Source organism: Psammomys obesus, unplaced genomic scaffold (genome assembly GCF_907164565.1).
Source record: "Psammomys obesus unplaced genomic scaffold, mPsaObe1.curated_primary_1811, whole genome shotgun sequence".
In the NCBI taxonomy this organism is placed as follows: Eukaryota; Metazoa; Chordata; class Mammalia; order Rodentia; family Muridae; genus Psammomys; species Psammomys obesus.
The window spans coordinates 5839088-5854273 of record NW_026596440.1 but is presented as its reverse complement, the minus strand read 5'-3'; the positions used below and the strand labels follow the sequence as shown (position 1 = coordinate 5854273).

At 39.9% G+C, this 15186-nt stretch overlaps 1 protein-coding gene across 3 annotated transcripts in view; it reads left to right on the top strand.

Moving 5' to 3' along the window:
* The window catches only part of Exoc3 (exocyst complex component 3), a 32456-nt gene that overhangs the window by 9103 nt on the left and 8167 nt on the right, over positions 1-15186 (top strand). For all 3 annotated transcript variants that reach the window (XM_055597931.1, XM_055597933.1, XM_055597932.1), the window contains exons 4-10: positions 1370-2051; positions 4426-4543; positions 5227-5352; positions 8487-8587; positions 10220-10330; positions 10413-10563; positions 11820-11942. In XM_055597931.1, coding sequence (XP_055453906.1) covers positions 1370-2051; positions 4426-4543; positions 5227-5352; positions 8487-8587; positions 10220-10330; positions 10413-10563; positions 11820-11942 — 1412 coding nt within the window. The remainder of the gene's footprint in view (positions 1-1369; positions 2052-4425; positions 4544-5226; positions 5353-8486; positions 8588-10219; positions 10331-10412; positions 10564-11819; positions 11943-15186) is intronic.

The window sequence follows — 15186 nt, the reverse complement described above, 5'->3', positions numbered from 1 at the left end:
GATAGATAGATAGATAGATAGATAGATAGATAGATAGATAGATAGATAATAGAAGCCTTTGTTAGTTGGCAGTATGTTTTTTGTTTTGTTTTTGTTTTTTTTTATTTTAAGTGCTTTCAGTATATCTGAAAATACATTTTCTTACTAAATACTAAATATATCTAGCATCCAAAATTTCTGATGAGAAATCTGCTAGTGATTTATTATTTAGGAGTCCTTTTATGTGACTTCTCTTAGTGTTTTCAGAGACCCCTCGTTGTCTGGTTAATTTTACTGTGACGTAGCATGGGGCTCTGGGTTTGCCTTGCTTGCTTCTAAGGTACTTACATTTCCATCTTCTACCAAACTCTTGAACGCTTCCAGCCATTATTTCTCTAAAGGGTCCACCTCCTTCCTCTATAGTCTTCTTTTGAGGTTACCACAGTGTATATGCTGCTCTGCTTTACAGGGCCATGAATTTATCTGGGCTCTGTCTACTTTCTTTAGCTTTTTTCTTTCTGTTTCTGATAATTGCCATTATCCTCTCTTGACATTCCCTGGTTCCATCTCCTATCTGCTCAAATTGACCTTGCACCTACTTTAGTTGATGTTTTAATGTTTATGTCTAGTAGACCTGCCATCAGGTCTTTTCTGAAGCAGGTCTATTGATGTATTGTCTACTGATTTTATTTTTTTAACCTTTGAGTGGGGCATGCTTGTTCATGTTCTTTGTTTTTCTGTTTTAGATGTTTGATTCTAACATGATAAACCTGGATGTTGGAATCTGCCAGCGTTCTGGTTTTAGAATGTTTAACCTAAGATCCTTTTATGTCTTTCCTGAACCTTTTCCTCAGTGTGAACATGCATAGTGATTTTTCTGACATGTCACACACACACACACACACACACACACACACACACACACACACGGATGCTTTTGAATACCCTTATTTGTTAGACTTCCAAAGAGCTAGAAAGGAAATTGGAGAAAGGAAGGCATTCATCCTTTTCGTTTCCTGGAATTCACATCAGCAACAGTAGCTATCAGTTAGAAGCAGCCATCAATAATCAGAACACAGATCACCATACTTAAAGCATGGGATTTTTTTTCTGAAGCCCACCTTAGCTCTGGAAAGATGACATGTAGCTGAAAAAGCCCATGTAGCTGAACCTGACCATAATTACTGAATTTCCATTTAGGCCTTCCCCTGGGAGTTGCCAGCCTTTCATAGACTCCAGAGTTCAAAACCATTAGAAATGTGTCAGGGCAGCTGTCCCAAGTAGGAAGATGGATGCCAGGTGCCTCCTGCTTTACCTGTTGTCATCTCTGTGTGTGATATACACACAGCCTTTATGTTTTTTCACTGAGCCAATTTGTGCCTTTCTCTAGTGCCTGAGATTGTGAGGGAGACCGAAGATCTCATTGAGCAAGGGGCCCTCCTGCAGGCCCACCGGAAGCTGATGGACCTGGAGTGCTCTCGAGATGGGCTGATGTGTGAACAGTACCGCATGGACAGTGGGAATAAGCGGGACATGACCCTCATTAATAGCTACTTCGGTAAAACACAGGGCCTCTCTGATGAGCTGGCCAAGCAGCTGTGGATGGTGCTGCAAAGATCACTGGTCACTGTCCGCCGGGACCCCACCTTGCTAGTCTCCGTGGTCAGGATCATTGAAAGAGAAGAAAAAATTGACAGGCGGATACTTGATAGAAAAAAGCAAACTGGATTTGTTCCTCCTGGAAGGCCTAAAAATTGGAAGGAAAAAATGTTTGCTGTCTTGGACAGAACTGTGACAACCAGAATTGAAGGTACACAGGCAGACACGAGAGAATCTGATAAGATGTGGCTTGTGCGCCACCTGGAGATCATCAGGAAGTATGTCCTGGATGATCTTATCATTGCCAAGAACCTCATGGTCCAGTGCTTCCCTCCCCACTATGAGATCTTTAAGAACCTCCTGAGCATGTACCACCAGGCCTTGAGCACGCGGATGCAGGATCTTGCAGCAGAGGATCTTGAGGCCAACGAGATTGTGAGCCTCTTGACATGGGTCCTAAATACCTACACCAGGTAGACCTGCTTTCATGCCTTATGTGTCCTTTTATCTAAAATCTTCTAAAAGCACACTGACCAATGGTTTACACTCTCATGCAATTTGAACCCATACCTTTTTTTTTTTTTTTTTTTTTTTTTTTTTTGTGACTTGTGAAGGGCTTTCTGTTCTGCCCTTTGGGGACTTATTTTTGAAGCTGAACCAGTCCTTGTGTGGGTACAGTTGTTTCTACATGGTCTCTGCTATCTGCCTTGAGCACTCTGTTTTGTACCATGATATTATTTTCTGTGCTTACAATGTGCATTCTTGCTTCTTCACAGTGATTCCCTGAGACAGGTATAGTATTGGAACGTTTTATAGTTTTGGAGCATGTAACCCTAGGAAACTCAGAAACTTATTCAGAGTCACCAGGCTGGTGACAGGTTTTGTTTTCCTCACCAGTGCACTGTAGCAGTTAATCACCAACCTAGTAGCCCACACCTGTAGTCCTAAACTCAAGAGACTGAGTGAAAAAATGATTTGAGTACAGCCTGAGCAGAATAGCAAGACCTATCCCAAAATCCAACAAGAATATATAGAAAAATATGTAGACTACATGGAAAACTCAACTGTTCCTTTTGCAATACAGCTTGAGACTATTGCGTTATGTGAAGGAACGGAGCCACTTTATGCATGAAGTAGAAGGTGGACTTTGAAAAATGTCTCTTGGAGGCTATTGTGAGATGCTTTAAGATTAGGTAATTTAAACAGTTATTAATCTTAACTTTGATTGGTTTTATGGATAGAAAACAATGTTAAGTAATATGCTGAAATTTCTTTATTTTTGCCCATCTTATCACTGTGGAGAAAGAAAACATAATTTTAACAGTGATGTTTATTTTGTGTATCTATTGTTTTAACTCTTTCTACTAGAGTGTTTCTATACCACAATACAGAAATATCTGAACAGAATGAACTTGTTAACATGGATGATGCTCATTATTTGATAACTTAAAATTTTTTTATTTTATTGCTCTTAATTATATAGAAGTATATATGTGTCTGCATATGATTATGTCTATCTGAGTGCAGGTTCTTAGATGCCCATGTGTTGGATCCGCTGAAACTAGAATTACAGATGGTTGTGAGCTGCCTGATATGGGTGTTGAGAACTGAACTCAGGTCCTCTGAAAGAGCACAAGTGCTCTTAACCACTGAGTCATCTCTCCAGCCCAATTGTTTTGTAGCTTTCACATGTACAGCCCTGGACTTTTCGTCTTTACCTCTTGGAAGGTCCAAATAGTCTCCATTATTCCATTCTATAGTCTTTCACACTACTAAGGCTAGACCATAGAGTGTCACGTGTCCTAGACTTTTGTGAACCCATTTGCTTGTGCACGAGACAGTGGTACTGTGATCATCTCCACTTGGTAGAGGAGGAAACTGAGGCACAGAGGGAGTAATATGTTCCATTTCTTATAGCTAGTGACAGGGGAGCAAGATGCAAAGCTAGAACCAGGGCCTTTCCCAAATCTGTACACTGAGCCATGCTGAGAGTATCTTTGTACTTAGGAATTCTCTTCACATTTATCATGCATGCTTTATTACACTGGACCCTGGAGAAACTTAGCCATTTTCCCTCTGGAAACACAGGGCATTGAGGTTTTGGTGCCAGATAATCAAGATTAAACAAGTAGTCTTTTAATAAGGGCAGATTTTAGTGGAGTTCTTTTTCACTCAGAAAGCTCTTGAATTTCTTACAGCTGATAATATTATTCAGTGTTATTCTAAATATTTGAGAAGGAATATGAGTGTTCTAAGTGATGAGCCCTAGAATTTTGTGAACCCAGTTGCATGCACAAATGTATTTTCTCTGAAACTTAGCCTTCTGCAAAGTAAAATTAATGTTATCTTTTTTTCCCCCCTTACAGACGTGTCCTTCAGTACCATTTATTCCTTGCTGTAGTCTCACAGTCCTGTAGGGATTAGAAACTTTTATGACAGTGCTTAGTGTTCCAAATAACAGTGCTTACCCATTATCTTCTTACTTAATGAAGTGTGGTGATTTGACAATTTCTTCTTGCCTGGTCCTGGTCTCATACACCATAAGTTAAGACAGCCTTAATCTGAGTGCAAGCTCCCTATACATCTGAAACAGTGTGAAGAGGCCATATTGAGATTACATGAGTGTCTGTATAGCCTACATGGTGACCTCATGGAATGACCCCCAAACCCCTGACCTTTCACTTTGTACTCTCCATGAGGCCCTCTGCTCTTCCTGATTTTGTGGATTTGTAGAAGTGTCAGCATTGAGATCTCTAGGATAGCGCATTTACAGGTCTAGCCAAACACGTAGACTTACTCGAGGGTGTTCTGTTGTGGTTTGTCATTTACACCTGGTTTTCTCTGCAGTGCAGAGATGATGGGCAATGTGGAGCTAGCCCCAGAAGTGGAAGTTAGTGCCCTGGAGCCTCTGCTCTCTTCAAATGTGATCTCTGAGCTGCTTGACACGTACATGTCAACACTCACAGTGAGTAGAACTGGGTTACGGTCCCAGAAAGTGCTGTGGTGGTTGTCTGTCTGTAATGTGCTAAGACATCTGTTTTTCTGGGTCTTGGCATGTACACTTTCTGTAAAGAAGGGATACCTGACTCTGGCTTGGTTCTGGAGCTCATTTAAATGCATTTCACAGACATGTGAGTCTCTTCTGGAGGAACCAACCTGTGTCACCCATTTGGCTGGCAAGCCCTTATGTCTACATGTGGGGTGACAATTTGGGGACCCCAGGGCAAGGCTGACATCAACTTTATAACCATTAGACAAGATGAGAGTCTCTGGGGTCTGGAGAGCTTTGTTCTGCTGTTGCCTGAGATGACTGAGCTGTTAAGTCTGTTCTCTAATGTCCTGGGCTAACCGTAAGATGCTGGACATCTGTTTTTTTCCTTCAGTGTAATGATCATCCACAGCCCTCCTCGTCCTTTTCCCTCTTTATCTACAGTTAGAGTTTTAGTGGTCCACCTATGCAGAGACCAGTATGAGCACTTCACACTAATGAATTACATGTGAAGTGCCTGCTCTAGCAGGCTGTATGCTTGGGAGCAAGGATTCCTTTGAAAAGCTGCATCTCGTCTGTGTAGTGATGAGTCCTGCAGGGAGAGTGTCAGATATAACCTAGAGCCTGTTTTTTCCTTTTCCACTCTACCAAACTCCTAGTCCAACATCATTGCCTGGCTTCGGAAAGCACTGGAAACAGACAAGAAAGACTGGAGCAAAGAGACAGAGCCAGAAGCAGACCAGGATGGCTACTATCAGACTACACTTCCTGCCATTGTATTCCAGGTACAAGTCCTAGATTTAAAGGTCCCATTTCCAATGTGGTTAATAGGATCTTTTGGTTTCATAGACAGAAAATCTTTAGACTATACAATGTAGTGAAGATGTTAAGAGTACCCTTTCCCTAACATCTCTGTGCCTATTTTCTGGAGCTAAAGAAACTGAGGCTCAGGATTGTATTGACCAAGTGACCCAGGATCACTTGAGATTTTCCAGAAGATCTTTTTGGGTCTGAGCTAGAAGTTAATTATATGTTTGCTGTGCATGGTGCTCCCACTCTGTGCTTTTTTTGCGTTCCATGTTGGTAAGTGGTCAAGACTTGTCTTAAAATGCCACATAATTGAGTTTAATCTGGTGAAATCCAGGAAGGCTGCATGGCATTTAAAAGATACTTTCTTATCACTAGATAGTACTGGAAGTTAGGGCTGTGGATGTTAGGGCAATGGATGTATCACTAGGCATAACCATCCTCATGGGTCCCACCTCTTTGTCAGCCCTCTTGTCACACTTTATCACCTCATAGATATAATGAAAGGGTAGATAGTTCCCTGTGGTAGAACTCAGGCTGACGGTACCTAGAAAATCATGTGCTGGGTTTTTCTTACCCACTGGAGTTTAACTTCATTGCTTTTCAGATAGTTTTATTGTTTTCTTTGAATTTGGACTATCCCAATTGTCAGCTAAGGTTTTTGTTTTTTTTTTTTTTTATTAATTGTATACTTTCTTTTTTGATATTATTATACAATTACATCCTTCTCCTTCCAGTTCCTCCCTCCAGACTCTCCCATATACTCCTCCTTAATTTCTTTCAAAGTCATGGCCTCTCTTTTTAATTAATTGTTATCACATATATTTATGTGTATGACTATACATATATTTGTTTAACTTTATAAATACAACCTGATCAGTCTGTATAATGTTACTTGTACGAGTGTTTTTAGAGCTTGCCATAGTGGATAACCAGTTGGTGTGCTTTTCTCTAGGGAAGACTATTTCTCCTACTCTCAGCATTCCCAGTCCATAGTTGCCTCTAGTTCTTTGTCTAGGGTAAGACTTCATGGGTGTACCTGACATTTCTGGAGACACAGTCTCACACCTTTGGCTCTTACAAGCTTTCCTACCTCTCTTCCACAGTGATCCCTGAGACTAAGGTGCAGGAATTGTGTTGCAGAAGTCTCAGTTGGGACTGGGCTCCACAACTCTGTGTTTTGGTTGGTTGTGGTTTTCTGTAATGGTCTCCATCTCTTGCAAAGAAAAGTTTTCTTGATGAAGGGTGAGGACTACATTTATCTCTGTGTCTTAGTCACTGTTCTGTTTTGCTGGGAAAAGACACTGTGACCTAGGCAACTGTTAGAAAGAAAGTATTTAGGGTCTTGCTTATAGTTTCAGATGTTTAGTCTATTATGGTGGGGTACTTGGCAGCATATATGGTGCTGGAGCAGTAGCTAAGAGCTTTACATCCTGGTTCACAGGCAGACAGAGAGACAAAGTCTAGATGTTAGTTATCACTGCGGTATGGATACCGCTACTGCATCCTTACCTGTCAAAGACTTTTTATATCTGTTGAAATGATCATATGATTTTTTTTTTGTCTTTTAAATCCACTTATATGATTTCTTAAATTTATTAACTTTTGTGTGATGAACTATTCCTGTGTTTCAGGGATAAGTCCAACTTGGTCCTTTTTTTTTTTAAATGTATGTTTGTATTGTTTTGTTTTGTTTTTTTTTTTAAATCTTTCTGATGTATCTGTAGTCTCTGTAAGTATTTTATTCAGCATTTTGTGTTCATCAGACATATTGGCCTTTAGTTTTTGTTTTTTTTTTTGTTTGTTTGTTTGTTTTTTGTTTTTTTTTTTTTTGTCATTACCTGGTTTTGGTCTTAGATGGCTTGATAGATGTTCTCTCCCTCTCTCTCTCCCCTTCTCCCTCTCCTCCTCCTCACCCTCCCCTTTTCTTCCCTTTCTCCCTCACCCTCCCCTTTTCCTTCTCTCCTTTTTCCCTTCCCTCCCCTTCCCTCCCTCTTTCCCTCTCCCTCCATCTTCCTCTCACTTCCTCTAAAACTGTTTGAGAATGATTGGCTGTAGTCCTTCATTAAAAGTCTTATATAATTTTGTGAATCCATCTGATCCTAGACTTTTTATTATTATTTCAAATTTTTTGTTTGTTATGAGTCTGTTTGGGTTGTTGATATCTTGGTTTAATTTTGGTGGTTTCCTGAATCTAGAAATTTATTTCTTTTAGGTTTTCCAACTTAATGGAGTATAGATTTTGAAAGTATTCCCTTATAATATTCTGAATTTCTTTGGTGTGTATTGTATTATTTTCCTGTTCATTTCTGTTTCTGTAAATTTGGATCTTCTCTTTCTTTTTCTTTACTTTTATTGAATTCTGTTTTTCAAGTCCTGGACTGTCTTTAGTATTTCTATCAGCCTTATATTTGTATTTTCTTGGGCATTCTTGTGTAAGTTCTTTTCTTAATTTCACCGGGCTGCTTCTTTGTGTCTTTAAATTCCTTGAATTATTTGATGAAGTTCTTTTGCATTCTGTTTCCTGAGGTTCACCTAGGAAATTCTTTATTGGCAAAAATTTTATAAGGTTTGGTAGGTTTTGGAAGAGAGATAAATGTTTGATCTTTCATATTGTTTGTATTTTTTGTAATGAGTTCTGGGTATGTACACTTCTTTTGTTAGCTCTGTGTCTGGTGTGACATAGTAGATTGGTGTAAAAGAAAGGATACACAGGTGGGTTGAGCTTAGCGGTTGGAAATTGCTTGGGAGGAATGAAAGGTGGATAAGAGAAACTGGGCTGGTATGCGAGATGTAAGAGTATATCTGGCTCAGTGGAGAGATTGACTGTGGTGTGGTGGGAGCCTGTGGGTCAAGAGCAGGCAGGGTGGGTCATGGGAGAAGCCTAGAGGTTGGTTGAGGTAAGACAGGGGTGGCCAGACAAGACCAGGCTGCTGGATGAGGGCTTCAGGCTAGATCTAGCAGGTTAGAGGTGGGTTGTCAAGCAGAGGTCAGGCAGACTCGCTAGCATAGACCTTGGAGATGGATGTCTCAGGTAGAATTTTATTAATTGGAACATTATTCTAAACTCTTGTGAGACAGTTTCAGAATTCTTAAGTTTTTCAATTTTTAGATGTTTGAACAGAATCTTCAAGTTGCTGCTCAAATAAGTGAAGATTTGAAAACAAAGGTACTGGTTTTGTGTCTCCAGCAAATGAATTCTTTCCTAAGTAGGTATGTATTTTTGCCGGTGATCTCACTTATAAATTATGTGTTTTAAAACTACTAGCAAAATTTGTTGATTCTAGTATGCTGTTATTAAAAGATTAGCCATCCTTTGTTGTTCAGAAATGTAAAAAAAAAAATGTTTAAAAAAGAAAAAGAAAAGATGTGCAAAAATGAAAACATTTTAAATAGATGGGACAAGTGACATACTATATCCCAGTAGCCTTTCCCTGTGAATTGCTCACATAAAGATGTCGAAGCCTAGACAGAATAATATGATGAAATCTGTTTTCCCATCATACTACCCAGGTTCTTCTAAGCCACCCTTACATGGCCTGATCTCTTATGACTGTCTCCCTTTTGTGCCTTCTTTCTATCACTCTGATGCCCAAATGTTGCTGTCCATATCCCAGATTCTCTGCTATCACCACAACAACATCAATCATGTAGTGAGTAGCTGACAACTTATATTAGAATTCAGTCTAGGTTGGCAGGTCTGTGTCACTGTGGTCTAGGTCTCTAAGCCTCTGATGGATGATTGCTGACCTTCTCCCTCTTTACCAGGAGCTACTCCAGAGGCTGACATGGATCTCTTTTTATTTACCAACACGTTTTCAACATTGCAACTTAGTGGTCATATGCCTGTCCTCCTCTGACAGCTCAGTTGCCAACCATTCCCTTTCTATAGAATCGCATTTGCTACCCACCTATGGGGTTATGATTTGATCCCTGTCAGTCTACCCACAGGGTCACAACTGATCTCCACATTCCACCCATAGAATTATAGCTGAGCTCCTGAGCCTATTTATGGTGTCATGCCCAAGTATCTCAAGGCTGTCACTTCTCAGGGTCACTCCCAAGTTCATTTTGAGGTGGGATCTTTTATGAAGAAGATTTTTCCTTGATCGATATGGAAGCACAGATGAACAAAATCAGAATAAATGTGTAGTTTTAAGTTAATAAACCAAAAATTTATACAGTACACTTACTGAGCTACTCCTTTATTTCACTGTATATTCAAGAATCTCCTTAAAAAGAAATGAAAGAGTGGCATTCTGGGCATTTGTTTCCAGATATCTAAAAAACTAGTTATTTTTTTGTTTCATTTCTTTATAGAGTTTTGAAAAGGAACATCTTATCAAATGTATAATAATGTTTCTTACACCACTGAGGGTTTTGTAGAATGGGGCACTGTGCCATAGTGTGTATGTGAAAGTCAGAGGACAACTTTGTGGACTTGGTTCTCTCCTGCTACCTTTATGTGAGTTCCAGGGATCTACTTCTAATGGACAGGCTTTTGTGGCAAGTACTTTTATCTACCGAGTCCTCTCTCTGGCCCTGTTATATGAGTTGTGGGGTGAACTGTTCATGAGATGAAATAAGGTGACACTTTCCTAGTTACATGCTTCAGAATATTTTCATGTCAGAATATCAAATCGTATTTCAAAGCCTGCTATAAAAATATCTTAAAAATTCATTTAACATGATTGATTCTCTCCTCTTCCATTAATATAGACCGTCCAGAAGTGTGTTTGTGTTTAAAGACTTCTCTGGTCCAAAAGTGGTGATATGAGTTCCCTGACAGGTATGGTGTCTGCCTGGCACTAAAGACAGCTTTGGGGTTCCCCAATGTAATTTCAGATACAAAGATGAAGCTCAGCTTTACAAAGAAGAGCATTTGAGAAACCGGCAGCACCCACACTGTTATGTACAGTACATGATTGCCATCATCAATAACTGCCAGACTTTCAAGTATGTGCTGTGTAGGACAGAGAGGGACAGAGGGCATGCAAGCATGTATTTACTTTTCAGAGCCCTTGATGTTTCCTTGCAGAGAATCCATCGTTAGTCTGAAAAAGAAGTACCTAAAAACTGAAGCAGAGGAGAGCCTATGGGTGAGTCAGCTGAGCATGGATGTGATTCTAGATGCCATTGCTAAGGAAGGCTGCAGCAGTCTGCTAGAGGAGGTCTTTCTGGATCTAGAGGTAGGTGTGGCTCCTCCACCCCTGGGGCTAGAGCTTGGGGCGGGGTCTCATGATCATCTTTGGGATGCACTGTCACCTGCCTCATGTAGATGCTGTATGTGAGCTGAGATGTTTCTTTCCTTATGTACTAAGCTACAGTCAGAGGGCCACTGACTGCCTTGTATGATGCAGGACCCTTCCTAGGCAAATTTGGATAAAGGTTCCAACAGATATCAGGCATCAAACAGAGTAGCAAGTTACATGACAAGTCAAGTGTGTAGAAACCTGTAACAAACCCCAGCGGAGAGCACACAGGTCATATAAATCAGCCTCACTTTAGAATAAAATTCCAACATACAACACACCCAAAATCATTAACAAAATAATTTTCATTCATAGCAAAAACGTAACGTACCATAAAAAATACAGCCACTTAGAACATAGATACCAGCATAGTTAAATGCTTTATCAGGAATTAGCAGACATTAAAAAGTAGAACTATGACCATCTGTGGGTCTTGCTGCAAAAGAATCTTTTTTTTCATATTCCCAGCATGGTCATAACCCCAGAGCTCAGGGGAATAGAGACAGGGCTATTGGGGCTTGCTGGCCAGCCAGTGTAGCCAAAGTGGTGAGCTACAGGTTTAGTTTAAGACCATGTCTCAAGAGAGTAAGGTGGAGAGTGATAGAACAGGACACAGTATCCCCCTTGGCCTCTTTGTGGGCCACATATATACCAGTTGAGAAAAGAAGAGATATTTATCTTTGGGGTTATTTAAAAATAACAACAACAGACCTTATATAAAATGACCTCTGCACAGAAAAAAATTACCAGAGTCTAAACATGAGCCAGACATCCATATATATATATATATATATCACAATGTATCACATGTATATATATATGTATCAGATGTGTATATATATGTATATACGTGTATATATACATACGCATGTATATGTATATATATGTGTAAGAATTGAGTGGATACATTATGACATACCCATATAATAGATTGCTATTACATGTAAAAACCAATATCTAACCTGTTGTTTGTGATGCTTTTTACAAGGCTTGTATATATAAAATAAATCTCCCAAATGTAAAGTACAAATCTGCAGATTACGTAAAAGCAGATTTTTGGTTTTGTTTTAACGAGTATATCACTGCCACAGTCAGAAAATTTCTGTCACACCAAAGAGTGCCTACTCTGAGGTACAGGTCATCTCAGACATTGTGCCGGGTGAAGATTTGCATGATCACTTTGTGCTTTTCAGCAACATCTGAACGAGCTGATGACAAAGAAGTGGCTGTTAGGGTCAAATGCTATGGACATCATCTGTGTTACTGTAGAAGACTATTTCAATGACTTTGCCAAGATTAAAAAGCCATATAAAAAGGTAAGCAAATGGGTTTTAATACTGAGCCTACCTCCCATCTGGTTTATAATTCAGTGTCAAAATAGTGCTCTGTTTATGATCACGTGCCAATATTGATGTGATCTAAAGAAGGTGAAATAATGAGCTTGGATTGGAATGTTCTTTTGAGAAACATTGCTCTTAATTTTAATGTAGTCAAACTTTACTCCTTTTTTTTTTTTTTTTTTTTTTTTTGGTCTATCTATTTAAAGCTTATTTTTTTTTAATTTCTTTTAACTTTTTTAAATTTTTTATTAATTACACTTTATTCATTTTGTATCCCCCCATAAGCTCCTCCCTCTTCCCCTCCCAATCCCACCCTCCCTCCCGTTTCTGCATGCATGCCCCTCCCCAAGTCCACTGATAGGGGAGGTCCTCCTCTCCTTCTTTCTGATCTTAGTCTATCAGATTTCATCAGAGTGGCTGCATTGTCCACTTCTGTGGCCTGGTAAGGCTGCTCCCCCCTCAGGGGGAGGTGATCAAAGAGCAGGCCAATCAGATTATGTCAGAGGCAGTCCCTCTTCCCATTACTATGTAACCCACTTAGACACTGAATTGCCATGGGCTACATCTGTGCAGGGGTTCTAGGTTATCTCCTTGGATGGTCCTTGGTTGGAGTATGAGTCTCTGGGAAGATCCCTGTGTTCAAATTTTCTTGTTCTGTTGCTCTCCTTGTGGAGTTCCTGTCCTCTCCAGCTCTTACTATTTCCCACTTCTTACATAAAATTCCATTCACTCTGCCGACAGTTGGCTATCAGGCTCAGCATCTGCTTTGATAGTCTGCAGGGCAGAGGCTTTCAGAGGCCCTCTGTGGCAGGTTCCTAGTTTGTTTCCTGTTTTCTTATTCTGGCTTTCAGAGGCCCTCTGTAGCAGGTTCTTAGGTTGTTTCCTGTTTTCTTCTTCTTCTGATGTCCATCCTCTTTGCCTTTCAGAATGGGGATTGAGTGTTTTAGTTAGGGTCCTCTCTCTTGCTTAGTTTCTTTAGACGCACAGATTTTAGTGGGTTTGTCCTATGTTGTATGTCTATATGAGTGAGTATATACCGTGTGTGTCTTTTTGCTTCTGGGACAACTCACTCAGGATGATCCTTTTCAGGTCCCACCATTTACCTGCAAAGATCATGATTTCCTTATTTTTCATTGCTGAGTAATACTCCATTGTATAGATGTACCACAATTTCTGCAGCCATTCTTCAGTTGAGGGGCATCTGGGTTGTTTCCAGCTTCTGGCTATTACAAATAAAGCTGCTACAAACATGGTTGAGCAAATGTCCTTTTTGTGTACTTGAGCCTCTTTTGGATATATGCCTAGGAGTGGTATGGCTGGATCTTGAGGAAGCGCTATTCCTTGTTGTCTGAGAAAGCGCCAGATTGCTTTCCAGAGTGGTTGTATGAGTTTGCATTCCCACCAGCAGTGGAGAAGGGTTCCCCTTTCTCCATAACCTCTCCATCATGTGTTGTCACTTGAGTTTTTGATCTTGGCCATTCTCATGGGTGTAAGGTGAAATCTCAGGTTGTTTTGATTTGCATTTCCCTAATGGCTAATGAGGTTGAGCATTTCTTTAAGTGCTTCTCTGCCATTCGATATTCCTCTATTGAGAATTCTCTGTTTAGCTCTGTTCCCCATTTTTTAAGTGGATTACTTGGTTTGCTGCTTTTCAGCTTCTTTAGTTCTTTATATATACTGGATATGAGTCCTCTGTCAGATAAAGGGTTGGTGATGATTCTTTCCCAATCTGTAGGCAGTCGCTTTGTTTTGATGACAGTGTCCTTTGCTTTACAGAAGCTTTTCAGTTTCATGAGGTCCCACTTATTGATTGTTGCTCTTAGAGCCTGTGCTGTTGGTGTTCTGTTCAGGATGTTTTCTCCTGTACCAATGAGTTCTAGGGTATTCCCCACTTTTTTTTTTTCTAGCCGATTTAATGTGTCTGGTTTTATGTTGAGGTCTTTGATCCACTTGGACTTTAGTTTTGTGCAGGGTGATAAGTATGGATCTATTTTCATTTTTCTACATGTAGACATCCAGTTGGACCAGCACCATTTATTGAAGATGCTGTCTTTTTTCCATTGTATGGTTTTGGCATCTTTGTCAAAGATGGTGTCCATAAGTGTGTGGGTTTATTTCTGGGTCCTCTGTTCGGTTCCATTGATCCACCATTCTGTTTCTATGCCAGTACCATGCAGTTTTTAAAACTGTTGCTCTATAGTACAACTTAAGATCAGGGATCTACCTGATCTTAAGGTATCTGGAGGTATCTACCTCCAGAAGATCTTTTATTGTAGAGGATGGTTTTAGCAATTCTGGGTTTCTTGTTATTCCATACGAAGTTGAGAATTTTTCTTTCCAGGTCTGTAAAGAATTGTGTTGGTAATTTGATGGGAATTGCATTAAATCTGTAGATTGCTTTTGGTAAGATGGCCATTTTTACTATGTTAATCCTGCCAAGCCATGAGCATGGGAGATCTTTCCATCTTCTGATATCTTCTTCTAGTTCTTTCTTCAGAGACTTGAAATTTTTTTCATACAAGTCTTTGACTTCCTTGGTTAGGGTTACTCCAAGGTACCTTATGTCATTTGTGGCTATTGTGAAGGGTGTTGTTTCCCTAATTTCTTTCTCAGCCCTTTTGTCTTTTTTATACAGGAGGGCTACTGCTTTTTTTTGAGTTAATTTTGTATCCAGCCACTTTGCTGAAGGTGTTTATCAGCTGTAGGAGTTCCCTGGTAGAGTTTTTGGGGTCACTCAAGTATACTATCATATCATCTGCAAATAGTGATAATTTGACTTTTTCCTTTCCAATTTGTATCCCCTTGATCTCCTTCAATTGTCTTACTGCTCTAGCAAGAACTTCCAGAACTATGTTGAAGAGATATGGAGAGAGTGGGCAGCCTTGTCTTGTCCCTGATTTCAGTGGGATTGCTTTAAGTTTCTCTCTGTTTAGTTTGATGTTGGCTATAGGCTTGCTGTATATCGCCTTTACTATGTTTAGATATGTGCCTTGTATCCCTGATCTCTCCAATACTTTAAACATGAATGGATCTTGGATTTTGTCAAATGCTTTTTCAGCATCTAGGGAGATTATCATGTGGTTTTTTTCTTTCAGTTTGTTAATATGGTGGATCACATTGATGGATTTCCGTATATTGAACCACCCCTGCACACCTGGGATGAAGCCTACTTGGTCATAGTGGATAATATCTTTGATGTGTTCTTGTATTCGGTTTGCGA